At 40.7% G+C, this 26482-nt stretch overlaps 1 protein-coding gene across 1 annotated transcript in view; it reads right to left on the reverse strand.

The window, feature by feature from the left end:
• The window catches only part of slit3 (slit homolog 3 (Drosophila)), a 168992-nt gene extending 144284 nt beyond the window's left edge, over positions 1-24708 (reverse strand). Inside the window, exons 1-4 of the mRNA XM_037262169.1 lie at positions 24067-24708; positions 11116-11187; positions 8104-8175; positions 5648-5719 (exon numbers count right to left, since the gene is read on the reverse strand). Coding sequence (XP_037118064.1) covers positions 5648-5719; positions 8104-8175; positions 11116-11187; positions 24067-24251 — 401 coding nt within the window. The 5' untranslated portion in view covers positions 24252-24708. The remainder of the gene's footprint in view (positions 1-5647; positions 5720-8103; positions 8176-11115; positions 11188-24066) is intronic.
• Positions 24709-26482: the final 1774 nt, after the last annotated feature.

A 26482-nucleotide genomic window follows, 5' to 3' on the forward strand; every position in this document is an offset into this window, starting at 1 on the left:
AAAGATGACTGGGCAACCAGGAGCTGTCAGGTCATGTTCAATCATCCTTGAGTAAGCCAGATCATGAGTCTGTTCTGTTGAGCAACATTTTATCAAACGTTTTCTGTAGTGTTCTTTCCCCTCGTCTGCCTCTCAATTGCTTCTTCCCTTCTTACACCATCCCTCCCCATTCATCTCCCCTCGATCTTCCAGGCAGCAGCGTCTGCTTTCGATTAGCCTCCTCGTGTAAACCCAAATTGTGATTAAACAAACGCTACGTGAGTTCGTTTGGCCTGGTACCAAGTTGTTCTCTCTGGCGTTTACACACGCACACAAAATGCACACAAACCACAGCTTAACATGTATGTATATTAGGATACGTGTTGAAATGGCATGACGTGTGCAAACATAAGCAAATATGTACATGCCGGGCCCAGACACAAATTATGTACATGGCTGTGTCATCAGTGAGCAGCCTAAAAATACACATTGAACAGAAACTCGCTTGTAAACAGATGAATTTGAACCTGACTTTTTATTTATTACAAGAAAAAAAAAAGTTGTCTCCAACGAACCCCCCCATCCCGCTCACCTATATTTGTGCGCCTAAATCACAACCACATGCCGCCTCTGCGCTATTTCACAGCAAACATAAAAATTCTTTGACATTGGAAAGGAAAAAGACCCCCGTACAACCCCTCTGGACAGAAGACAAGCTGGTTTGTTTTAGTCACACGTTGAAAACGGACAAATTGACAAGTGGCACACAAGCTGTTTAACTTTTAGCCTCCGGGTTACTTTTGCCTGTAAATGTGGACAAAGTAGAAAGTGCATCGGGGCTCGCAAACGGGCTGCTGACTAGCCAAAAGATGAGGTTTTCCTTTGGCTCGTGCTCCAACACTACCCAAATTTCATTTAAATCTTACTGGCAGCGTCACGGGAAGGCAACATGGCCAAGTCTGACCTCAATAGACCTGAGGAGCGTCTGCAAGGATTGTTTTTTTGACAATAATTGAGTCAAAAATCACCATAAGGGGTCTCGGTGATTTCCTAATTTAACCACAAGAAGGATTATATGTGAACTTCAGATTTTTTTCTCTCCAGTGGATGTGATGCTGTTAGAAATATTTGCCATGTATCTTTAAATTAAACGTAACGGACATGCAAACACAATATATGAACTTGCTGACAGGGTGGACAATGTCAGGGGGGACATTTTTGGCTAATGTTGACATTTAGTGGTGAACTTGACTTAGCAACATGATTCGGCAACCTGCTGATATTGCAATTTGAATTTCTGGATTTCTTTATATAGCAACGATAATTCACTATAACAGAGTGGACAACAACCAAGACATGATGACAATTAAGTGTATATATGTATTATGCAACTGTTTTACTCTCCATTCAGAAAGACAAACTGCTGGGTCATAAACTGCAGCACATTAGGGGCATGAAAGAGTAAACTGCTCACAGAATGATACATTTACCAAGATGTCCATTTTTACCTTTCTGTTGCATCACGAACGATCGAAGCTAAGGCCTTCCCTATATATATCTTTTTTTTTTTTTTAACCAAATTAGCCAAATACTTCCCAATCAGAAGAAACATCAGACTCCTCCCGACGTTAGTCTCTGGTTACGACAAACGCAAATCTGCAAATCTCCACTGCGGTCGGAGTTTTCAGAAACCTTCATTTCTAATGGAATAAACTCTCCAGGGATGTGTGGATGAAAAATATGTCCTGTTTAAAAAAAACAGAAAAAAAAACCTGACGTGTAGACAGGGTCTTAGCGGTCAAGTGTTTGCCGATGGCGCAAGGCTAACGCAAACAACAAAAAGCTTCCTGTTGTCTTTACATGTGTGTGTGTGTGTGTGTGTGTGTGTGTGTGTGTGTGTGTGTATGGACCTCAGGGTGCTTCAGAAAGCAAAGTAGGCAAATGTCAAATGAGGGGATGCATTCCCTTTCACCAATCGAGTCATCGGTCCTGGCCAATTGCAGGATGTGCAGTTAACACCCACTTCCTGTAACACTAACCGATGCATTCCAGCAGGTAAACTGCAGCAGCGGCGGCCTCTGAATGGACAATCAGACCAGATTAAAAGCCGTCTCCTCGACTTTGCCCATTAAGTTAATTAGGAGGAAAAGACATCTCAAGTGACCCTGACATGCTTCCCTCACGCTCATTCTTCTCTGAGCTTGCCTCCAAGCTAAACTCGTGTGTTTACAGTAAATGAAGGTTCCCTGCCTTCACATCTGGAGGCTCAGCTGAAGTCCACCGGCCGGACTTGCTCAAAATAATTCTGGGAAATCACGCCGAGCTCTGGGATTTACTACAAGGTTGACGTATGTACATTGAGTACAAAATTGTAATTTAACAAATAATATATGTCAATAAATGAGTAAGACTTTTTGAATAGGATATCGTGTCACAGCATGTGATTTTTCATCACAGCCTACGAAGACGATATTTTATTGTAGGGCCGTTACAGGTACCCACACCAAATGTTCTGCAGATGTGTACCAATTCGTTTTATTCATTATATCTTGTAGTGGACATCTGACTATTTTTCTGCCAATTATCGGATCATCCATCAGCCCAAAAAAAAATAAAAATAAATCAGCCAGGATGAAAATGATTGTTAATGTAAAGTAAGGGTCATAACCACTCTGTGCAAATATTGGGTGAAATCCCCACACAGCCAAAACCACAGACTCCGGTCCACAATTCATCTTTATCACCATGTCCATCTTCGGTTGACCCCCCCGCTGAGCACCTCATGGGGCAACTGATCCCCCCGCCATCCATCAACACGCCGCCACCCACTGCCCCCACCCCAATTCAAAGATGCCTGCCCCCCCAGCCCCCAATCCTCACCATCAATCACCACCACAGTAAGCCAGGCTTGTCCTATAAATAGAGACGACTAAACTTTTTTGCTTCTTTCTACCGACCCCCCCATGCTTGGTTTATCTCTCTGGTATTAATCTGGCCTGATAGCTGGAGAGCAAAGACGGCATTTCCCCTTCATGCGTCCTGCCCCGCCGTCTCCGAACCTCAGACCGCAGGGCTTCAACAGGAGGATTGAGAGGTAAATCCTATCACGCTGCAGTCGTTTGACATCCAAAACAGAAAGCCACCAGCGTGTCACTTTGTCATCGGCATCTTCTAGAATCCTACTTCACCTTTCAAGACCTCTCTCAAATCTATCAAGGTTTCCTTCTTTCAAAGTCAACAAGTGGGGTTGTGGTTGAAATTCTACTGCTTGCACCTCTCAACCTTCATGACATAATCACTGATCTGATTTGTTTGGACTGGTAGCCAAGTAATAATTTCGATTTTATTGTCATCAAATTACTATATTTGTCCACCATTATAATGATGCAAATAGATTTTGATTTATTATTTTGGATTTTGATATATTTATTTATATTACATGAATTTATTTATATTATAATACAGTACTGGAGGAATGTTTTTCTGATTTAGAAACGCTTTTTATTTATTGGGGCCCATCCTGGTATGGAGTCATTGCATTTTCATTCATTTCCAATGGTGAAATATTGGTCCCACCTACAAAAAGGCAAATAGGTGTGTTTTCACTTAAATCATCTGAGATTCCAAAAGAGCCTTGGCAGTGGTACTGGTACTCGGACCCTAATAACAGATCATAAAAGAAGATTCCAATGCAACCGTTATGCAGTAGCAGCAGAATTCTGGCTCGAAGACAAAAAACATCGGCGGGATAAAAGGCTCGGTCAAATGGCAGCAAAAGACGGGGAAAAGCCGAGAGAAAGAAAATAAAGGGCAGTAGAAACAGTCCAGACACTGTAATTTACTTTGTGCTGATGGCAACGTCGGGATATAAAGATCGTGAAATTTATAATGTTAAGTTTGGAAGTGTGCTCTCTACTCGCTCCACCTTTTCCACTCCTGCAGCCGTCCATGTTTGACCTGTGACAAATGGAGGCCTTTCCACTTCAATTAAGGCTTTTAGGGCGAACGCTAAGCCGGGCGGTGAAGCAAAATCACACTGTCACTCATGAAGAACAAGCGAGCACGAAAAAAGCAACACGCTGAGCGCACGTGAGCAAGCCAGCGTGCGTTTATGCGGAAGCCGCAATTGACGTAAATGACAGTTTCCCGCCCGCCGGAACGCTCAGGTTTGCCGCCCCGGGCAATACATCACACCTCACCGCAAATCTGCCGTGCGCGGCATCGGCGCGGCCAGAGTTTTCGTCTTTCTGGGGCCTTCACGCACACGCTGGGGATTACTTGGATGAAGCACAGAGACGGGGATAAATCTTTGAATGAGAGCTGCACTTCCATGTATTTGAATTTACTGCTTTGTGAACAGCTCTGCGCTATAAATACAGAAGTAGAATTAGCATTTTCGGAATAAAAGTCATCTAACGGAGACTTACGATGCTTTGTTTGGGTGGGACTCAAAATGAAAGTCCACCTTCACATCTGCATACTTGGAGTGAAAAACCGTACTTACCAGTAAAAATGTTTTCCCTGAAAGTCTCAAAAAGACTGGAATAGTCTGGACTAGTTAGAAAATGAAAGTAGGGAGGGGAGAAAGGGAATTAGTTGATGAATTAATCACTTGGAATTCGCATCTGCGAGCAATTGTGGGAAACTGGAGTGCAGTACTGACTGTGGCCTGCAGAGGTGCCACTGAGTTTGATTTCTGATCAAGAATGACAGGTCAGCTATGCAGTTTGTTACATTTTATACGAGAGCAAAAACTTTGAAAAATGAAAAATGTGTAATTTTTTACTTTTAAAATGTAAAGATGTGTGAAAATGTATCCAAAAAACAATTAAATAAAAAAGGTTTTATAATATATCTGTAAAAATATACTGCTTATTGAAAAAAATACTTTTTTTCTCCAAATGTCTAAAATAAATATCATATAAATCTTGTCAAAGTAAACCCTTGACAAAATGATATTTTTTCAAAATTAAGAGGGATAATAATGGGTAAAAATGGGAAAAATGTACACAAAAGAAAAATAAGAACTTGTATAGAATATATTAAAGCAAGCACTTTTGTGCAGTTTGCCTGTTTCATGCAGTCCTTTGCATTTTCAATCCAATTTGGCTTTTATGTTGGAAATCCACAAACATGTCACAGCTGCAGTGGTTCCTCCAGATTTATTTGAATGACGTAATGACTAACTGTCAAGTTGAAGTTGTCCCATGTAATAAAATATATCTCGTCTCATCTCAAAGCAGAAAAAACAAGGTGAGAAGTTCACCATCATGCCAGTGGCGGTATTTCCTTTCCCCATCACTCCTAACACACAGACATGGACAGTATATCTCCATGTGTGTGCGATCTAAAATGATTGCAGACACACAATCAAAAGCAGGACCAAAAAATGTAAGCAGCTCTAATGTTTGCCTCAACCTTCATCATTCCCAGGAAGGAGGCTAAAACAAATAGGATTCCGGAAAGGAAGAAATGATGGATGGAGAGCCGAGGGGAGGAAGTACACCTTTGGGATGAAACACAGGGAGGACGTGTCGCAGTCTGACCTGAACGTACACTCCCATCGCTCCATATTGCCCAACCAAACAGAAAAGGCTTTCTATGACACGATCCAACATCTGAACCAAGCGGTGGAAAAGCACGAGAAGGTTTAAACGTGCGTACTCACAGTCGGCCCAGTTTAGGATTGGACTGGAAGAGAAGTTCTGGAAGCAGCGTGAGTCTGTTCCGGTTTAGTCGGCTGTGGGGGGAAATAGAAGAAGATAGATAAATGAATAATGGATAAACAAGGCAATGGAGAAATCATTTCAGTGGAGACGACGTGTGAATAAATCATTCCTACTTGCCGTGGTTGAAAGGTCAGCCTGGCTGTATTACTCTGATACCAGCCCACAGGTTATCGTTCGTGTGTGTGCGTGTGTGTGTGTGTGTGTGTGCGTGCGTGCGTACGCTGATATTTTTAATATGCCATTGTGGACAATATAACGGATAAATATTTTGCATAAAAGCTTCAAACGTAACAAGTGTATTACAGTCAGGCCCTTAAATATTGGGACACCATTATCTTTTTATCTCGAAACCACAGAAGATCAAAATCGTAGCCAGGATGCTCGATTCTGTCATGATGTGTTAAAACTACAGCCGCGTCAACATTAAAGGCCACCACTGTTTACAAACAGCAGCTTCTCGTTGTTGTTGACTAGGAGATAGAGTACGAGTGTTATCTAGACACCAAAGCCTTTGGCAGAGGAAGGAGGCGAGAAGATGTTAAAGGGCACAAGGTCATAAAGTACTTTGCAGGCTCAGCACTGGAGAAGACACAGACAACGACCTTTGAACCTGTGTCAACCTGATAACAAGACCGCGTTCTTTCACCCCTAAGTTAATTACCAAACAAAAAAAAACTCAATCCATGCAGGAATACATGATCAATAAGTGATCTGTTTTAGGGCTTCAGTTATGCAATCAATTTGAAGCCTAACTGGTGAGTGACATGGGAGTCAGCCAATGAGAATGTAGTTAGCGTTTTTGGCCTTAAATTAGCAGCTGAGCCGTAGCAGCTCGTGTATCAATTTGCTCACTACGTGTATCAATTTGCTCACTATGTGCTAATTTTGTTACCGTTTGTTCCATCAAGCGATTGAAAGTGCAATCATGATTAATTGATTCAGCCCTAATAGATTTTTTTTTTATTGGCATTTTTTTTTTTAACTGTACAATTATTTACTGTAACGTATTTTGCTTACTCCGAGAAACTGCCTTTTTCACAATGTGAAAGTCGTGGCAGTTTGTTAGAACTTGATTTTCTTTAGGCCACCGCAATCTGCTTGAATGATGTTACTTTCATGTGCGGACAAAGATGGATGCGCTCGCCCGCGGTGAAGACAAGATAGCACCCCACCTCCCTGCCCTGATGCCGCCATAAATCATCCGTCCCCACCACGATGGTCCCCTTTCACCCCCGTGGGGCATCACATCAGAGTGGCTATCAGTGAGGTATTTTGATTACCGTTTCCCGGAGATTTTGGCATCTGGTGCAGTAAGATGGTGGCCTATCTCAAAAAATGCCTCTGCCTATAATTGCTGTTTATATTTTGTATCCACAAATAGGAAGCATACTAAAATAATTGCGTTCGTATATGATTCATGTATAGTCGTCAAAACACGTTTTACTGCCGTCAGTTTACGGTTGAGCAGAAAAATTGGTTGACTTAAAAAGTACCTCAAAATGATAATGAATCCCTTTTAACCCGTATTTGCGGCACCCAGAACCCATGATTGGTCACTTTTAGGTTTGTTTCTGTCCGTGAATTTGTTGACAGTTTCAGTAAAACTATTTCCGAGTAAAAAAGAATGTTTCCAGTTAAATCTTTGCCCTCCCTTGCCCTACTCCTTCCATGAACTCTGACCTTGGCCTGACCCAGCACATTAAGGGAGCCTCTTAAAGTGCGAATCAGCGCCAGCTCACCGACACAAACACTATCACGACGTGCCATCTCCACTTGAGCACACATGTTGCTACCACTCGACTGACATGCGGTAACGACATTTTTTCCCTCCTCTTCAGATCTGCAGATTACACCAAGATGTCAATCAAATCTATTTTTTTGTATTTGTCATATCCTCGAAATAGTAGTTTTAACTGTGCACAATTCCGAGGAGAACACTTGTAACAAGCTGCATGACTTAATCGTCGAGTAACAAACAGCAGAAGGGAGGTTTATTTTTAAAGTCGCTGTGACTCACAGGCAAATTTTAAAACCAAAGCCTGGGTAATGGGGTCAATGAGCTAAGCTAACCAATTAGCCCATTACATATGTTTTGAGAACATTGCTGAAAAAGGAGCTGGCCGCAATTAGTTATTTTTCCAAGGCAGCAAGTAGTTTTCTTTAAAAATAAGGTCATCAAGTTAGAGAAATGGAAAGGTTTGGCGGATCAAAGTATTTTTTTTTTATTGCATTATAGTTCTTTGAAATCGGGTACAATTTGTCAATAGAGTATGAGGCACAATTATTTTTATTTTTTTAATTACAACTACCATTTTATTACTTAATGCTTGTCAGGGTCAGCCCATTCAAAGTAACTTTTTAGAGTCTTGAGTACGAGTGATATTGAGCTCCTTACAGTCTCTCCAGCAGTCGCAGGTCTTGGAAGGCTCCTCTTTCGACGACGCTGATTTGGTTGTCCTCCAGGTGACTGCAACAACACACAAAACACACAGCGAACAACAAAACATTATTGAAGAAGAAAAAAAAAAAAAGTGTCGATATCATATGACGACTCATCTTGCATCTGGATACAATTGATTAATTTAATTTATTCCAACTAAGTAGTTTGGAAGGATTTCATTCATGGACAGAAGTTCTCAGCTGAGCTGAGGAAGAGGGAAACAGGTTGAATTTCCTCCTTCCGCCAACACAAATAGAAAAGTCGATCCGGTGCCAGATTGAAATGGAGATGTTTCCAATAAGGCGATTGCACTTTTACGACCAAAGAATGCTTGGAAAAACAAAAATAAGACGTCGCAGTGATTGAAAAATGAATTTGACGTGACGCAAAGGTCAACCGTGTTCAATGTCACAACGCGGCGAGCCAAAACAAGCAAATATCAGCTCATCCCTCTTTTGGATACGTTCAATCTTCTTTCATCCCGCCCTCGATCCATCTTTCAACCCGATTGCCGTTAACGTGTATTCCCGTCATCTTCCTTCAGAAAGTGCTCACAGTCCTTTTTTGTAATGAACACAAATACTTTGCATTCCGAGGGGACTGGGTTAAACACCAATCACTTTGCAATTTAATCTCATTCGAATCATTTACTGTGCTGTCTTCACGAGTCCGCCGCGTGTTTAGAGAATTGTGCAGCTGGATTTGGATTAGATGGACTACGGCGGGACCTCCAGTTGTACAATAATGAATTTGCTGTAAAAATGAGCCTTAAAAGTCAAACACAACTTGCCGGTTAGACAACTAGCAGAGCCTACTTTTGGGAAAATTGTTATTGTCGTCCGTGGACAAAGTGGAGCACGTTTATAAACGTCAATGCTGGACGCTAGGACGCTTTCCGATTGCAATAACTTTTTTTTTTAAAGCGACCACCGATGAATGAATTTCACCTGATGTGGAAAAAAAAAAAATCTGATTTGGAATCAACACAAAAAATGCATCTATAATAATTGAGGCTCTGGTTATAAAATGGAATGAAAATTTAATGACCAGTGTCCTGTGACCGATAATCGATACAATCAAAAAGCAAACTAAAATGCGGGGGGGCTTTGACACCACTTGGAACAACTGAACTTTTTTTGGGAGGCACGAAAAGGTGTCAGGTGTACGTTTCCTACTCACAATCGATGTGAGGGCTAACTGAAGACACATCACAGTTACAAGGGGGGGTGGACAATTCTGCAACCTCAAAAACGGTTCTTAAATTTTCTTTCACAAAAAGATTTCAAAAATTGCCTTGTACATGTTAAAGGTCAAAAATCAAACAAACTGTAAATTATTATTGCTGACATCAAATTATAGCGTACATATGCACAGATTATATGACAATTATTTTTAAAAAAAGTCTCAAAAATTCCATTGACCAACTATGTGCAATGTTTAAAGAAAGATATGCAGTGATGTCACACTCCAGAACACGGGAGACCCAGAAAGGAATTTGACCAACACTTGAGGGCATATTTATCTTGTTTTCACTAAATGGGTTCAATGTGAAGCACACATTTTTTACCTACAAATCCAACACACTTTGGAGTTAGTCATTTCCTCCACAATCTGGAGCAAGTCTGTTGGCTTCGAGTATGCCAAGTGCCGCTTGGTTGACACACAGCCTTTGTACTTTTTGACTCTTCAAATTATTTGGAATGTTTGTATTTCTGTAATTATTTTTGCACAGCACACCAATTGCCAATCAGTTTAATTTGGCATCTTGGCGATGAAGCGCTACTTCCACGAGTGAAAATACAAGCCATGCTTTTACAGTCTTTCGGGGTGTTTCTTCCGCAACTAGTAACCGCTTGCCTTTTCTTAACTCCCTAGCTCCGCCCCTGGCCGTCACGGCAACAAAAGCACATGTCTACATATTTGTGACATTGTGGATTGTTTTGCGCCGCGTCTATTTCAATAAATATCTTGGTGGAAAAACATCAGGAACAATCTTAGAATGCATCAATGCTCTAATGTTGTGGAAACGCTCTAAGGATATTCGGGTATTCTAGTCAGGAAAAAAACTGAAATGTCTGCCATCAACAGGCACGTTTAATGGTCACGATCACACAACGATTTAAAGTCAGCTGGGGGAAAAGCCACACTTGTTTTATCTCTCCATGCGTACAAATGGTAGTGTTCATTAAGTCGTGTGTGTGTGTGTGCTTTTGAGGTAGCACTTTTCTCAGACTATCTTCACTTCCACAAACCATCTCCTGGCCAATTTGCAGAGATTTACAGTGGGGAAATGTCACGGCAGTTTCTATCCAACCACATGAAAAAAAAAGCCGCCAAGCCATCTCTCTGTCTCGCTCTGTCTCGTTCTCTCGCACAGTCACACACACACACAGGCTCGTCCACATCGAGTCCTGCAGATATGCAGGGGCATACGAAAATGGCTCACACACAAGCTGTCACACTGGCCGACGTGAGTGCCAAAAGCCGCAGTGGTCAACAAATGTGCTTACAAATGAAAACACACACATGCATCGACTTATTTCCACTTCTCAACCCAGCTTGTGCAGCGGGTGTATTTTTATCTGCCGGCCTGTGGAGTGCGCCTCTGTGATTATAGTTATTATAGGCCCGCGTGCACACACGCACACACACACACACATCTAATAGGGTAAAAGAAGCTCATTCAAGCATTTGTCTTTCATGGAAAAGCCAATGTGTTCTTGTACAGCACAAATTCCTTGAAATAAAAAAGTAATGATGGCAAAAGTTAAGATAAGACAAAATCTCATAAACAGACACAAAACACACATATGCTACAGTGTGGAGCTTAAAGTGGGAAAATTGGATGGATGGATGGATGGATGGATGGATGGATGGATGGATGGATGGATGGATGGATGGATGGATGGATGGATGGATGGATGGATGGATGGATGGATGGATGGATGGATGGATGGATGGACTCACAGAATTCGAAGGTTCTTGATGCCGGAGAAGTCCACTTTGGTGATCCGGGTGATGTTGTTTCTGTTCAGATCCCTGCAGGCCGAGAAAGAAAGAACATTTCTGTCATTAAACAGCAAACATCAAAAGCACATTGAAAAGGCAAAAATTAAAGGTTGATCAGGTTCAACGAGCACCAACAAACAGTAAACGTCTTACAAAATGAAGGCCGGCGGAGCGTGAGAACGGCCGGCGGCCGTGGAGCCCACACACATGCATACCATCGCACGTGCAAACAAAGTCCAGCCCTAACCCAAAAATGTTCATTAAACACAAAAAATGCAATAAGACTTTTTTTCCGCAGCACAACTTCAAAGCTGCTCATATTTCCTGCCTGTCAGTCAATCACGTTCCGATGTATACATCGTGTAGAATCAAGTGTGTGCGCGTTCATCGGTTCCCTTTTTACGTCCGACTGTTTACTGAAACGCTGTCGCACGGAAAGAATTAGGCCACATCCAGACAACAAAGGCAATTTTCCCTCTTGTTTCACATACATACACACACACTTGTGTATATTGCCATAAACAGTCTGGCTTTGGCCGAGGCAGCCCCCGCCATGTGTGCTTTTCATAACACACCTAAACATTTATAAATCTGATTTAAGCCCCGTCTTAGGTTTCAAGGCAGCTAATAGGAGCCATACTGAAATCTCAGACGTAGACCACTGGTCCAAAGTGAAGTCCAGGGGGGTCCGCCGCGAGATTGCGGCACAAAGTGTGGGCGGACAACAATGAGAGGTAGAGGGGATTGGACCCGAGCATGCCTTCTCAATCTTTTTTGAGCAAAGCCACACATTAGAAAAATGTTCTACCATCAAACAAATATGTCACAAAAATGATGTACAGCGTGCCCATTCTATGACTCAAACAAAGAAGAGTTTCACAACTACTATTAAGTGACTCAGTATGCTGCAGTAATATTTGTCATTCTTCACAGAGAATGAAAATAATATTTTCTTTTCATGAACTGAATTTGTTCAAATACTTGAAGCGTCATAATACTGCTACACTTTTCTTTGGCATTTTGTGTTGATCGTTACCATTACGCTAAGTGGTCTGCTTTCATACAACATGTATTATTTTTTTTTATTGTGACTGGCAATTGACTTCAACTTGGAGTGGCAATAATTAGGTGAAAGTCTCTTTTGTCAAACTGCTGTTTGAAATGAATTCACTGCCACCATACAGTATCTGAGTGCCAACAACGGCGGACACTGCGCGGGTATGTAGTGGAGCTTTGCCGCATGGCTCAGCGTGCCGTGGTTCTAATGTGCCTAATGGTACAGACAGTGATGGAAATCTGGAAAGAATCAGAGGAGGAGGAGGTTGAAGGTGAGGCCCAGGGAGCATTGTGCCTCTGAAAAGGTCAAATGTGGTGAAGCTGAAAGTATGACATGAACGCCGCAGGAGGGAATTTGCAACACACACACAAACACATGCAAAGGTTTACTTTTGCTATTTGTTACAAGGCAATAAAAGCAGACCGCTTATTAAAACACTTTTAAATTCTGCAAGAACATGTGCTCTTTAAACTAACATTTTGTTCCGACAATAGATATCCCAGTTTTGATCATGTCTATCTTTCTCTCGTCCTTACTTGACTAAACACTTTGTCCTTGCTTTTCCCTTCCTCTCTAATCTGGTTTGCGTTATCTCAATCTCTCACTTTTGGATTTACAGTTGGCTACGTTTTCCCCTTTCTTGTCTTTCATCATCACTCCATCCTTATCTCCATCTTGCTTGCTGTGGAAACTTGTGCTCCGCCGCTTTGCCACATTCAAACAAACACACGAGGCCAGGTGGAAAGTGGCATAATAAATAGAGTCGCGGAAAGACAGGATCTGACCTAGAATCTCGGAAGATATTCTTATGGCCGTGTATTTTTTATATTTTTTAGAAGCACTGAGACGTAATTTCATGTGCATCATAAAAGGTAGCTTGCCTTATTATAGTTTACAAGCCAATAACACAAAAAAATGTTTTAATTCAGACCTTAACTGATGATGCATTCAAAGGCAGTTTGGAGAAAATTTGAGGGGGTGCAAGTCTTAAGTCTAAAAAAATAACATCAAATAATAGAATAAATGAATTAATAAATGATGACTCCCCATCTTATTTGTGCACTATGAATTATTGGGATATGCAGCAGTCTTCCAAAATACATTTTGAGATTTTCAGCAATGTTCTGGAATTAGTTTTCAAATACTTTTATCATTGGGAAATAAATCTCAATAAAACACAAATAGAACACTGATCATTTAAACTAAATATAATGAAGTATTACTGCTCAACTTTTATAAAATAAATTAAATGGGGGGGAATAAAATGAGTAATTGAAACTATTCATAACAATGACATGTTGATAAAAAAAAAACTTTGCGTTTTTGTAGGAGAACAGAACAGAAAAGAAATGTGAAACGTGATGACGACCATAAAGACAGAATCGTAAAGGCGAGAATAATACACTGCAGTCTCCCAGACTCAGTTTATTGTTCCTTTTTAATGTCAAAGCCGACTTCATTAGTTAAGAAAGAATCCAGACTGGACGATTCTCTTCAATTATTTTCGGGACAATTTGTTTCAAAATTGGAACAATTGCTGCACAGTATAGGCGAGGAGCATGTTGGTGTTGCGGCTGCTGTGTATTTGTGACCCGCCCTACAGTAAAGCTTCACTCTCACTTGAACTGACCAGCTGGCAGTGTGACAGCGCTAACAACTACTTGTTCACATTCATGTGTGTGCGTTTATAACAAGAGGCGGGAGTCAAACGGCAGGTGTTCTCGGGAAGTAGAAACTTCACGACCCAAAAAGTTGAGCGGTGCGTACATGGAAGGAAAGAATGGCGACAAATGGCACCACAGGTGACAAAATATCCCAAGAGAAGGGAAGGTTTGATATTGTGTCCCGGTTTGTTTATGTGTTTGTGAGTTTGTTTGTTTGTTTGTTCTCGGTATGAGCACAAAAAATGGAAACTTTTTTGTGCATGAAAAAGTTATTTTTGTATTGTGTTTAATTATGATTTTGTACTGTGTAAATGTAAAAATGTTTTTACAAGTTGCTTTAGTCCAATAATCAATTTGGATTAACTAGATTTTAAGATAGCAAGGCTATGGCAAGGCCGTTCGCCGATAGTTTTAGTGATTTTTTTGTCGTCGCAAGGAAATTTTGATCATGTTCAAAATATCCTTGGGACAAGAAAAGTACAGGCAATCGTTTGCCCCTCAGTGGGACGTTGTTTTGTGCCGGCACTTTTTTCCTATTACTTGAGTAGCATCCATACTTGTACTTTTACAAGCTTCTTTTTGACAAGTATCTACACTTCTGTTTTTGTGTAGACTGAAAGTATTTTTGCCTCTTCTGCTGGCATGAAGCTAAAATAGGAATCCCGACTTCAAATGCTCTTTGGCTCTTTAGCAATCTCATCGACAACATGTGTTTGCCTTTTCTTGACCTTTGAGCGTCTTTGCTTCCTTTCTGTCTGAGACAAGTTTCCTCTCTTGGATATTTCACTCTTCTGAGGAGCACAGAAAAAGTAGGAGGAGAAAAAAAAAAAGAGATTCTGGACTTCCTGCACTAATCTCTTGTTATTTTTTCCACAAAGCACTTTTAATCGTTCCTTCTTTTCTTGCCCTCAGATAGGTATGCTCAATTTCGCCCGGGACGACTTGGAACCAGGCAAAGGAATCCTAATTGCCCACTTCCTCCCCCTCAATCCCCTCGACCAGTTCTCCGACATGTCCGTCACCAGAGAAGAAAGGGCTGACGTCGGGCATGAAAGTTCAACTGGCGGGTTTTGTGATGTAACATTAGCTACTCACGCTAATGGTAAAGTGTTCAGGAGAGGAGAATAGGTTGATGCACGAGGTCTCTATAACATCGATTCACTCTGACAATTAATCGAGTCAGATTAAAATAATCCCACTAAATTATATCAAACGTTAACTGTAGAAGAACAAAGAAAAAGTACAACTGGAAGTACGAAAATATTTCACTTGATAATAAGTGGAATTAATTGTATCATAATTTGAATTGTTTCCATTTTAGTGTAAAACGGGTAAATCACATCTTGGTGCAAGTGGACTGGATCACAAGTATTCTAATCAGAGTGTCATATAATTGAAGTGAACGACATTTAATTATCACTTGAACTCATCATATCGTAATTAGAGTGAAGTGTATTGTAATGCACTTGAGGTCCATATAAGTGAATTGTCTGCTGCAAATAAACCTAAGCAATAGAAAATGTATGATTCACTTTTGAAGAGAATAAAATACTACTGCACGACATCGCCGATGTGCAGACAATTCAGAAGACAGTTTCAAAGGGACCATTGCTAGAATCTCAGATTGAAAACAGATGGAACTGTTTGTGACGGCCAGAAGCAAGGATCTGAACGATTTCAGCCACCCGTTCAACAAGAGTAAAACAAATGGTGGAAATGCTCCTCCAATCCGCCAAGACAACCTAAGAACAATCAGTTGGGAGGTTTGGAATTTCAATCGTCAGCATTGGCCAATGTTGAGGAATGAGTAGACGAGACGAGTCTTAAAGACAAAAGCCAAGCAGAGGCGCAGTCTTAGCTTTGATAATCGTTACATGCTTAAATGTCGGGAGAAGTTTGGATGAACACCTATGATTTTTTGTAAAGAAATGCATATTTGGCTCCAATGGAGAAAAAACACGGTACCAAGGTTCACGATGTCTCTCTCTTCAAGCACGATAGTGTCCTACTTCTTCTAAAACAACCATCCATATAGGCCAGTGAAGATGAATTAATTTATCAAAGGGATTTTGTCATTCATATAATTCAACGTGCAGATCAACCACCATCACTTGGCCTGGCAGAATATACAGCGCGAGAGTAAACATTTGCAAACACCGCTGAGAGGAATCTGCTCTGCGGTTTATTGCCGTCACAGCACGACGGCAAGATTGTTCCTCGTGTCGCCTTTGAACATTTCTCAGAAGACGTCTGCCGTGGACCTTTCCAGCTGAACGGTCTCGGTGCTTTGTCACTGGCCGGAATGCAGACGGTGCCAAAGGAAACGAACGCAAACCCGAGTTGACCTTACATATAAAACCAGATGAAAGGCAAGACGGGACATGAAAAGATGTAAAAAGTCGGTCATATTTTTGGGGACTACAGTGTAAAGGCCGCTAACGTATTTTCTTAAAGGGACAATCCAGTCTTGGGCTGTCTTCACACTTGGTTGAGTGGAAACGAAAGCTGGTTGATTGCCTTGCTAGTGTAGTTCAAGCGTGAATACAGGAACTGGGACAACTATGTCAAATAGTAGATAGAAATGGCAAAAGGACATCTGACAACTGCTTGTGTCAACTTCAATTCCTGGAACGCTGCATTCAATCAGGAAAATTAGAAGAACCTCACTGGAAGGGTTGCAGCGAGTGAAGCAGGCAGATAAAAATATTTTTGCATAATTGCTAGCAATTTAAATCAAAATGAGATTGTTCAAGATTGGCAAAACTGGCATCAATACACAAAATGTCAAAATGAGCCCAAATTGGGTGACAGTTGTCATTGAAGAAGAAGTACTAGAAGTAAAATCAGTAGAAGAAGCATCTTTATATGTATTTTGAAGATATCTGGGGAAACTTTTGGTCAGATGTAAAATGCCAGTATGAATGCCAAGAAACAAATCCCGTCATAATATGACCAAGTTTGTAGCCATTCAAGAGAACAAAAACATATATTTGCGGCAATGAATCTCTGGAATTTTGCTAACGACACAGACTCAACGTATCTCCACCCCAAGATAGGAAACTGACGCTCACTTGAGATGTATCACTTCAACATACTTCCTTGACACAATTACTTCCTTCCAGAGAGCCATAACATAGACGCCTTTAAATGTTCATGTAGAAAAATAAATAGATAGGTGCCACAGAAATCTATTTACTGCCGGTCGGTGGCTTTGTTTCATTGTGCTAATGTACAACCTTTGTTATTGCTGCGGTCCCTTCAAGGGAGAAGGCCAAGGGGTTGACCAAAGTTTTGCAGCACTATGTTACTGAGGAAAACAGAAGGGGGGGGGAATATACGACACGCCGTTGCGTAGTCAAAAGTAGAAACTGCCTCTTGTTGTTTCGCACTGCAATTTCTACAATATCGTGCATTTAAAATACGATGAAAAAATTTGGGGTCCATGATCAAACCGCGTTAGACAGAAACTCGCATAGAATCGAAGCACGTAACATGGAGACTTAGCTGTAGTCAACACACATTCTTTACTGGGAGCCTGATCAGGATTAAGCATTCCAAATTGTTTTGTGGAAACATAACTTCACTGCCCAATTTCCAATTGGTGTTGACTTCCCTTACTCTGTCACTTGAACGCATCTTGCACATTCAGCGTCTTTGTTCCATCATGGTTTACAGCATGATTTTTTTTTTTTTATTGTTATTGCCGCCAAGCTCCCGCCCTTTTGCCAACGCCAATCCTGCTCTGCCTGAAGAAAAATAAAGTCATCGTTTGTTGACAAGAACGACGGTTGTACCACTTGAAAAGAGATCTACCCTGGCTAGTGTCCCTTTCTTTGAGGTTGGCGAGCTAAACAAGCTTGTAAAGTGTCGCTGTGATTGGTTAGCGCCGTCAGAGTTTATTGGGTGACTCGCTTCTGTCTGGATTTACACGACACCGAGGTGGTGGTGTTTGGACTGATGGGAGACCCCTCAACACAGACGTTTGCTCAGTGCAGACAAACGATGAATGAATTGGCAAGGCAATAATCAACTAATTGATGACTAACAATCAATCAGGATTAATTGATTCGTGGTGTATTGAAGTGTTGAGTTCCGACAGAGTGCACTTCTTGGTTGCAACCTGCAGAGGCGCTGTTGATTCAGGTTGCACTAGTTTGCAAAAATCCATGGCATCATATAAGCTACTGTATCAGATTTTCATGTAGCATTTAAATTAATTATTAAAATAGTCTAGAGTCCATTTTTATCATTCAAACGTATAAATACATTTATGTATTTATTTTTGAAAGATAAAGATAGAAGATGAAATACAATTAGAACAGCAGTTAATAGGAAATCTATTTCCTATGTGGCTAATACTGTGTGATCAAATGAAACAAAATGGATCATCTAAAAGGCAATAAAAAATGAATACTAATCAAAAAGGTATATTTTTTCTGTATGAACCGCAAATAAAAACAGCTAATAAAACAGCTAACAGCTAATAAAATTAAGCAACAGTAATCTGGACAGAAGCGAATAAATGTTTTTTAAAAATATGGTTGCTTTTACAAATTCTCTAAATCAATACAGTCGATCAATTCCACCATGTTTTTAAAAAGACTGACTTAAAAAAAGAAAAAGCTCTACATCCCAAGGTGTTGATAAGAAACATTTCCCTATCTGATCTGACCCTTGACCTCAGCTACCTAAAACATTTTGGGAAATCTCTTGCTCTTCCTGTGATCCAGAACATTAATACCCACCAGTGGCTGCAGAAAAATGAACGTGAACGAGCAGAGGGGAAAAGAGGACGTGTTGCTTTGGTGACAGCCGCCAAACACAACAGTGGCTTGTTAATGTCATATAAATTCAAACACACACACACATACACACACACACACAGTTCGTCTGCTCCACCATTCAAAACAAAGACTGCAATTATTTTCACTTCACCTTTCCATCAAAAAAATTGCATTTTATGAGCCATGATAATCCGTGTCCATATATGTACACAGTGTGTGGTTGAGATATATTTTGGCCGTCTCTTCTATTTGTACTGTTAATGACGCTTACACCTAATCATCAATCAATGTGATCAGAAAAAAAGGGCACTTTAAAAGCAGCGCTTTAGTCAAACTAAGGTAGAATTTGGAGGCGAAATCGAGGAAAAAGTTTGTTATCGCAATTTACAACCGGTCATATTTTAGATCACGGAACAGGTCAATAAATCAAAAACGGTAGCTTATTTCTTTTATTTTCTTAAATTCTGTATCCGTAACTTTATACGAATCGCCATCAAATTTTATGAGCTCTCCTCTGGTAGGTTGTTTTTGCAGAATCCTGCTAAACTGCCCACAGAAATAAGAGCAATTAAATCAACAGCATTTACATTTCTCCTAGCGGAGAAAAAAATCATTCACTCACAATTTAAATTTCAAATCTTACATCTGCGCCAGTACGTGGGAGCCTCATACTCATGTGTGTTACAGTTTCCCAGAAAGCCTGAAAACCAAAGTGCTTAAGCCAGCTGGCCGCCCAAGCAGTGCAACAAGTCATGAAAGAGAAGGTCAGCTGGAGCGTCACCCACTGACCTACAAGCGCAAAGCCAAACTTTTTGTTTCGGCTTCAGTGCATCAAACGATTTGTGACCAAGGGATGATCAGCGGCGTAATGCATAAGTAGCTTGTGGCTTTTTATGTCGTAGTACTTAAAAAATAAAATGTCTGCAATAGCAATAAGGCTCTGCGATGACATCAGCGCCACCCTGCCCGCGTTCTTGCTGAGGCGTCCCACAGACATGCAGAAGTGCAGCACAAACAAAAACATGGCCAACGCTTCCAAAACTCAAAGTGAACACATTGCGGTCAGATGACCTACTCGGTTAAAAAGTCTAAACGGTCCGTGTGGTTGTTTAACTTAATCGAGTCTCGCACAGATTCCGCTCGCCACCGTTGGAATGTTGCCGCCGACGAGCTCGGAGGAGGGCGTGGCGCTGATGGAGGCCGATCACAGTTAAGTGGAAATTGCAGCCAGCAGGATGGATGTTTATGGTAAACTGAAGGTGTGCAATGTAAAGAGTGCTTGGGAAAAAAATAATTCCAAGATATTTCTGGGCAATTATTTTCAATTTTGATTTACTCCTCTCCTATCCAGGCAGTCGATCTGGTCTCCCGTGGTTTTCAATATTCCATGGCAGGTTATCCAGGGGTTATTTTCACCACCATTGACTTTTATTCCCACTTCCCTCCCCCTCTCAACTTGTGTCTTGTACTTGCAACCACTTCTGGGACTCTTTTTTTTTTGACATTAGTATTCTCCAAGTGCATACATATGGTTTGAACTAGCGATAAAAAGGAGCGTAAAAATAGTAGTAGTTGTAGAAGTAGTAGTAGAAGTAGCCCTCACAAATGTTTTGTCCCCTTCTCAAATGTCCTATTGCAGTATTGAATTGGGAGGGCGTGTGGACTAAAGTATTGCGACCCAACAATGTGACCCTCATTTGCACATTCAAGAAGTTGCCCGATTGTTGGCTGTCTCAAGTATACTGAGAGATTGATTTTTTTCTGATGATACATAAGATGATATGATGACACAGCCGTAAAAACGGGTACGCATAATAAGCCCTAATTGGAGTCGATTTCTCGCTTCTGATCAAAGTCACCAAAGGCCTCATTAATAGAGCTAGGTTCTTGTTCTATAAGGGATCTTTAATTCCCGACATATTCTGAAAGCCATCGGAAATGTTACAGTTGTTGAATTTTCCGATTTTTAATTCCCGACATATTCTGAAAGCCAACGCAAATAATACAGTTGTTCAATTTTTCCCAATCTGGACATTCTGGCATGATGCTGCCTCTTAACCGGTCGATTTTGAACTTCAACGGGTATCTCGTTTAGAGGAGGTGACTCGCGATTGTTGGTGGGAATGTCATTGTGTGGTGTGTCGTGTTAGTCATCTAGAATACAAATCAAGCTTCTACCGGGCTTGCTGATGAGTCAGGTGTTGAAGAGGGACACTTTTAAAACATGCAAGAGAGCGAGCTTCTCTCTTATTCTGAGCCACTGTCTTGTAGTGTGTTCAGATTTGTCACAATCGGAAATGTGAAACCTCTTCAACACCTACAATCGGAATTGACCCCTTTCGTGGAGTACATACATACCATGGTCAAAACAAATCCCAACATTAATATCAAAATCCCGATTCAGACGTCTCCAACAGATAGCGATTATCCTGTGGTGTGTGGTAATCAAGTTTTTTTCTTCTGCATCAGTTCAAGGAATGGTAAGGAACAACTGTCCTAAGTGTTACAACTTGTTGAATATTGACAATAGCACATTCAATAGGTGTCATCAACACGGTTATACCCTTTGGCAATACCCATATATGACGCTGCCTCTCACAGGTTAGTCTTGGTACTACAATGGTTTTGGATTTGAAATCGTACTTTTGCACTTAAGTTTAAGTTGCACTTCATAGAAAGTGGTACAAAATCCATTAGGTATTATTAAGGCAATTCATCCCAGTTAAGATGTTCAAAATGTTTAAAACAATAACCAGCTCATGACATACTAAATTTAAAAATTGCAAAGACTCTTCGGATCAAGTTCTTGATTAAAATATGCTCAAAATTAGAAACAAGTGTTGCTGGAAGCACATCGGGTGACAATAAGCTTGATGCCTCGATGTTTTCCATTCACCGTTGCAAATAAACAGCCACCGGGGGACCAAAACCACAAAACATCTTGTATGCTTAAGCAGTATTTTGTGCCAGGATGTGAGCAAATGTGACAAACGTCGTCATCCAACGCTGTTTGCGGGAAGGTAGAATGAGAGGGGACAGCTTTGGTTCTTTCTTACCACCGATTCGAGATGATCACATCTAGTCGCTCTCTTTGTTTGTCATGTGCGATGTTCTCTTTTGTACTATTTTGGTGTGAGCTACGAGAACCAGAATTTCCTGAGGGAGCAATCCCAAGGGATGAATGAAGTTGAAACTAAATCTATCAAATTGTGGAATAAATATGCAACAGATTAATGGCATTACCATTCATTTGAATGATGAAAGATGATCTGAGTTATGAATTACACTGATAATTGACATCATCCAAAAAAATTATTCAACATTACTGTAATTGCCTATGGATGCCATAAAATGGTGTCGAAGGACAACTTTTGTCTAAATACAGCTTCATTTCCACAGCAACAAGATGCCACAAGATGGTGCCAAAACAATACTGTTATTTCAAACAAAATCTACGAGTAGACAAATGAGTGCAGAGAAGCAAAAATGCGGCGTGTTAATTCATAAGGACTAAATGTGACGACACACATTCAAGCAGCACTACAAACAGCCTTGGACAACGAGAAGTGTTAATGCATCATTTCAGAAGGGAGAACTGGCTGCTACAACACTCCTTAATAGTCCCCCTCCCAGGGGTGTAGGACCCTCAAATCCCACCTTCCATCACAGCCTGCTCTAATTATTTATTTTGTTAGCATGTAAAATGACTTCAGGGGATTGCTGTGTAAAAGCCTACAGGTCCCGAAAGGTCACCAAACAAAAAAAAGAAGGAGGGCCTCCAGGCTGGCGGAGCTTTTGTTACTACGTTATTTGGTACACCTGCACAATATCATGGAATGAAGGTGTATCACAAAAGTCTCAAGTTTTAAAATGCGTTTATGAGAACAAGTTGTATAAATGCCTTTTTGGTGGCCTCATCAGCACCTAAATGTATTTTTTTTTTCTTTTTGTAAAGAAATGTTTATGTTTTATGTTTAATCACTGCCCCAAGCTTACTCAAAAGCACCTTCTGGAAAGTAAAAAAAAAAAAAAAAAAAACTGACCCAAAGCGCACATCAAGCAGCCTCAAGGATCCAAGCTCAAAACTGAACAGGAAGTAAGCCATTTTGCTTCCAAGCTGCCATTTGGAAAAGTTTCCAAACACGATTTTTGACAATTCCAACAACAGCATTTATCCTACTGATCTCCAATTGGAAGCAGACAGATGAGCAATCTTAAATTATCACACATCCCAGATTTACAAAAACCCAGGATGGCTATTTGCACAAAAAACAGCATATCATCTTTGGACTGTTTTTTTTTGTTTAACCCAGCTCTTGTATTCCCTTGCCGTTGGCTGTGCCTAATAAAGTGTCCAGTGTTTGCTCATGCATCACAGCATGCAAGTCATATCAGTGCCTCACTCGAAACCCTTGCACTGATTGGGTTTGTTGTCTCTGGCTGTGTTGTGGATCGCCTGCAGGGGCTTCGAAGAGGGGGGGGGGGGGGGGGTCTAGTCCATTAGCATGGATAATCACTTCCATATAGCTTTGCAGCATAGGTGTACGTCTGTGCATGCAAGTGTTGCATCATCGCCCTTGGGCTCAACAGGTTGGGAAGGTTTCCAACTTTTTTCACCCGTTAACAAAACCTGCTATAACACAACCATGCAAAACAAGTGTTTTAATACTTTTTACAAACAAAAACTATCCAAAACGGTGACTGGTTGATAATGACTAGAATAAATAAATTAAGCAGGTTCTAATAACTGGGTCCATTTGGGTCTCAACTATGATAGCTTGGAGAACCCTGAAGACAAAATTATTATATCATTATTTTTTTCATATTTAAAATATGTCAGTATTATTGTATTAAGTTGGACAAACTTTCAAATCTTTTTTCAGCCAAGCAAAAAAATGAAAAAAATAATACAATCCAAGTCAACCCTGTTTCATTTACTTTAAATTATAATAAAACTTGTTTCCACTTGCTTTTGCAAGGAAAAGCCTTATTTTTCGTATGTTAGGTTTAAAACAGTTGGAAAATGTGTACTATTACATGGCATTTTCGGCTTTCACCAAATGAAACCCCAAACGTTCTTCCTAAAAAATTAAAACCCGGCCTTAATCTTAATTTTCAATTCCTAGAAATAAAAGAAAACAACAAAATCTCGGAACTGTTTCGTTGACTTCAAATTGCAATGAGCGATAGCACTCATAATTTGTCCATCACTCCATTCTAAGCACAATTTAATTTTGGGGGTGCACATAACTTTTACGTAGCAAATCTATTTCTAAGCCTCCTAAATTCAAATGCTGACTCAAATGTAAAATTCAAGGGGACCTTTCAGTTTCACAATAGTATGAAGTAACACATGGTGATTTGCACACATTTCAAAGACTTAATACTTTGGATGCACACTTACAGGCGCTCAGCCCCACGCGGGATCCCCTTCGGTACCGTCTTGAGCCCCAGACCCTGACAGTCCACATGGGATCCGGAGCAGCTGCACTTGTGCGGGCATGTGTGCACGCTCGACACGACGCACAGAACCAGGACCAAGGCCGAAGAGAGAGCCCAAAGCCGGTTCGGTTCGGCCCCCCGAGACATCTTATCCACTCAGATTGAATTAAAACAAGAAATCCCCACGGCTCAAACTTCGCTCTCCAAGCGTTTAAAATGATCAAAAGTTCCACCTGAAGATTGTAATGTGTGGCACAAACACACTCCTTTTCTGTAGACAAAGTTAAATCGTGTTAAAAACGAGCAAAACGCAACAAAAACGTGCTGTAAAGAAGTTCACATTCATCCCTCAAGTCGATGCGTAAAGTCTCCAAAAGCGATTTCCTCCATCCAATCCGGTAAGTCATCCAAAACGTCTCCTTCGGGGGAGGTAAAATGTTTAGTTGGGGAGGGGGAATAATAGCCAGTAGCATCCCATCCACTGACAGCAAATAAAAGAAGTGATGTCATGAAAAAAAAAAATCATAAAAGAATGAGAAAGAAAGAAGAAGCAGTCACCGGGAGTGAAGTCGAGAGGGTAGTGGCGCAGCGCAGACTGGTGCGCGCTGAAGGTTTGGAGCGAGACCCGATCCGACCCCCCCACCCCACACCAAACTACTTTATTCCTCCCCCCAAATATAATGTCGTAACTCCTTCTTTCTCTTTTTCTCCCCGACAACACAAACCTTTTCTACCCCTCGAGCTATTCTACGCGCATTTTGTGCCATTCGGCTTTTGTTTGTCAGACCATTTTATAAAATTAAATTATTCTAAAATGGCATAGACATAAAGTGTTGTTTGTATGAAAAAGCACGGAGCATGTCAATTTACATTCCACATTTAACTCAAAATACCGATTCAGCGTTGACGTCTTTCACATTTGTAATCTATATTTGTCCACTAGATGGTACTCATTCCCCCTCAAAGCATGCAGCCAAATTTTAAGGATACTTTGCAACTGAAATGATTGCTGACATAATTATTGATAACATATTGGATAAAGCAGCATTTAAATATAAGATAACTTGGATTACTTATTATTGTCCAATAGATGCAACTGTAATATCTTTTTGAGACAAGAAGACTAACATTTTCATCACCATTATTGACTGGCTGAAACTTCTGCCTTCTTAGAAACCAAGTAGTTTCCCTCTAAAAAAAATAAAATAAGCTTTTAAATATGGCTTCTAACTCTGGAAAATCCATTCACTTTGCACAAAGTAAATTTATTGCAAAATTTAATTAGATGCATTACATAAAAATGTCAGAAGTGTTGTGATAACCATATGAAGGCTACTTTCAAAAAAAAAAATTGTCCGAGACAAATTAAATATTTGTACAGTATGAAACACGTTAAACTATCATTAATATTTTCCACTAAATCCTGCTGCCCCCTATTGGTCACTCCTCCATAGGCACACGCCAAGATGTTGAGCTGCTCATTCAAATTAAAGTTGCGTGTCAGTGAGTGAGTGTGTGGGGGGGACCTGAGTTGCCTAATGAAATGTCATTAATACTGCAAAGCCCGCAAGCAACAAAGTCAGTCATTGAATGCATCACGGCCAGTACAAGGCTAATTAAAACATTTGTTTCTCTGATGTGTGGACGACTGATGAAACCCGTTGCAGCCCCATTATGCTACCGGTTAAATTGCTTCAATAATAGATTACACAACAATTACTGATTCGGTACAACTTTCGATAAAGCAGTAACTTTTCCAAGTCATTTGTGGTGCAAAACGTGGAATTTCAGAAGCACGACCTTCATTTAAAAAGATGTGTGTAGAAACAAATAAAAGTCACACTTTGAAGATATGACAGGGAAAAGAAAGTTGTTTGCAGAGCACTGAAAGTTAACTATGCTGCCACTAGTCGCCCCCCTGTGGTGACATCACAAAAGAAAAGTCAAAATTCGCTCATGACATACTCTGTCATACATTATGATTGATTCATCTGCAAATTTTTGCCTCCAAAATGTAGTTGAATTTCAAATTTAATGACTTTCCAAGTGTCCAAAGTATTATTAGATACCTTTGCGACCGTGTCAGTCAAAACCAAGCATGCCTTTTTCTTGACAGATCAGCCTTTTACCCACAAAACCTGCAACTATTTTCTTAACTGCATGCCGTCCCTCCAACATTTGATTAAAATTTCCCCCTTGCACCACAGCCACTTTTATTATTTCAGGCACATGTGAAAATTTAGTCAGAGTTCAGCAGCAGGGGGACTGCAGAAGCGGTTGACTTGTATTCCCTCAACATCCAACCCGAACCTCCCTGCTGCCCCCTGGCATGATGAGGAGATTAAAGTCGGTCGGAGTCAACCGGCTCTGCCCCTGAG

The sequence above is a fragment of the Syngnathus acus genome, chromosome 10 (assembly GCF_901709675.1).
Source record: "Syngnathus acus chromosome 10, fSynAcu1.2, whole genome shotgun sequence".
In the NCBI taxonomy this organism is placed as follows: Eukaryota; Metazoa; Chordata; class Actinopteri; order Syngnathiformes; family Syngnathidae; genus Syngnathus; species Syngnathus acus.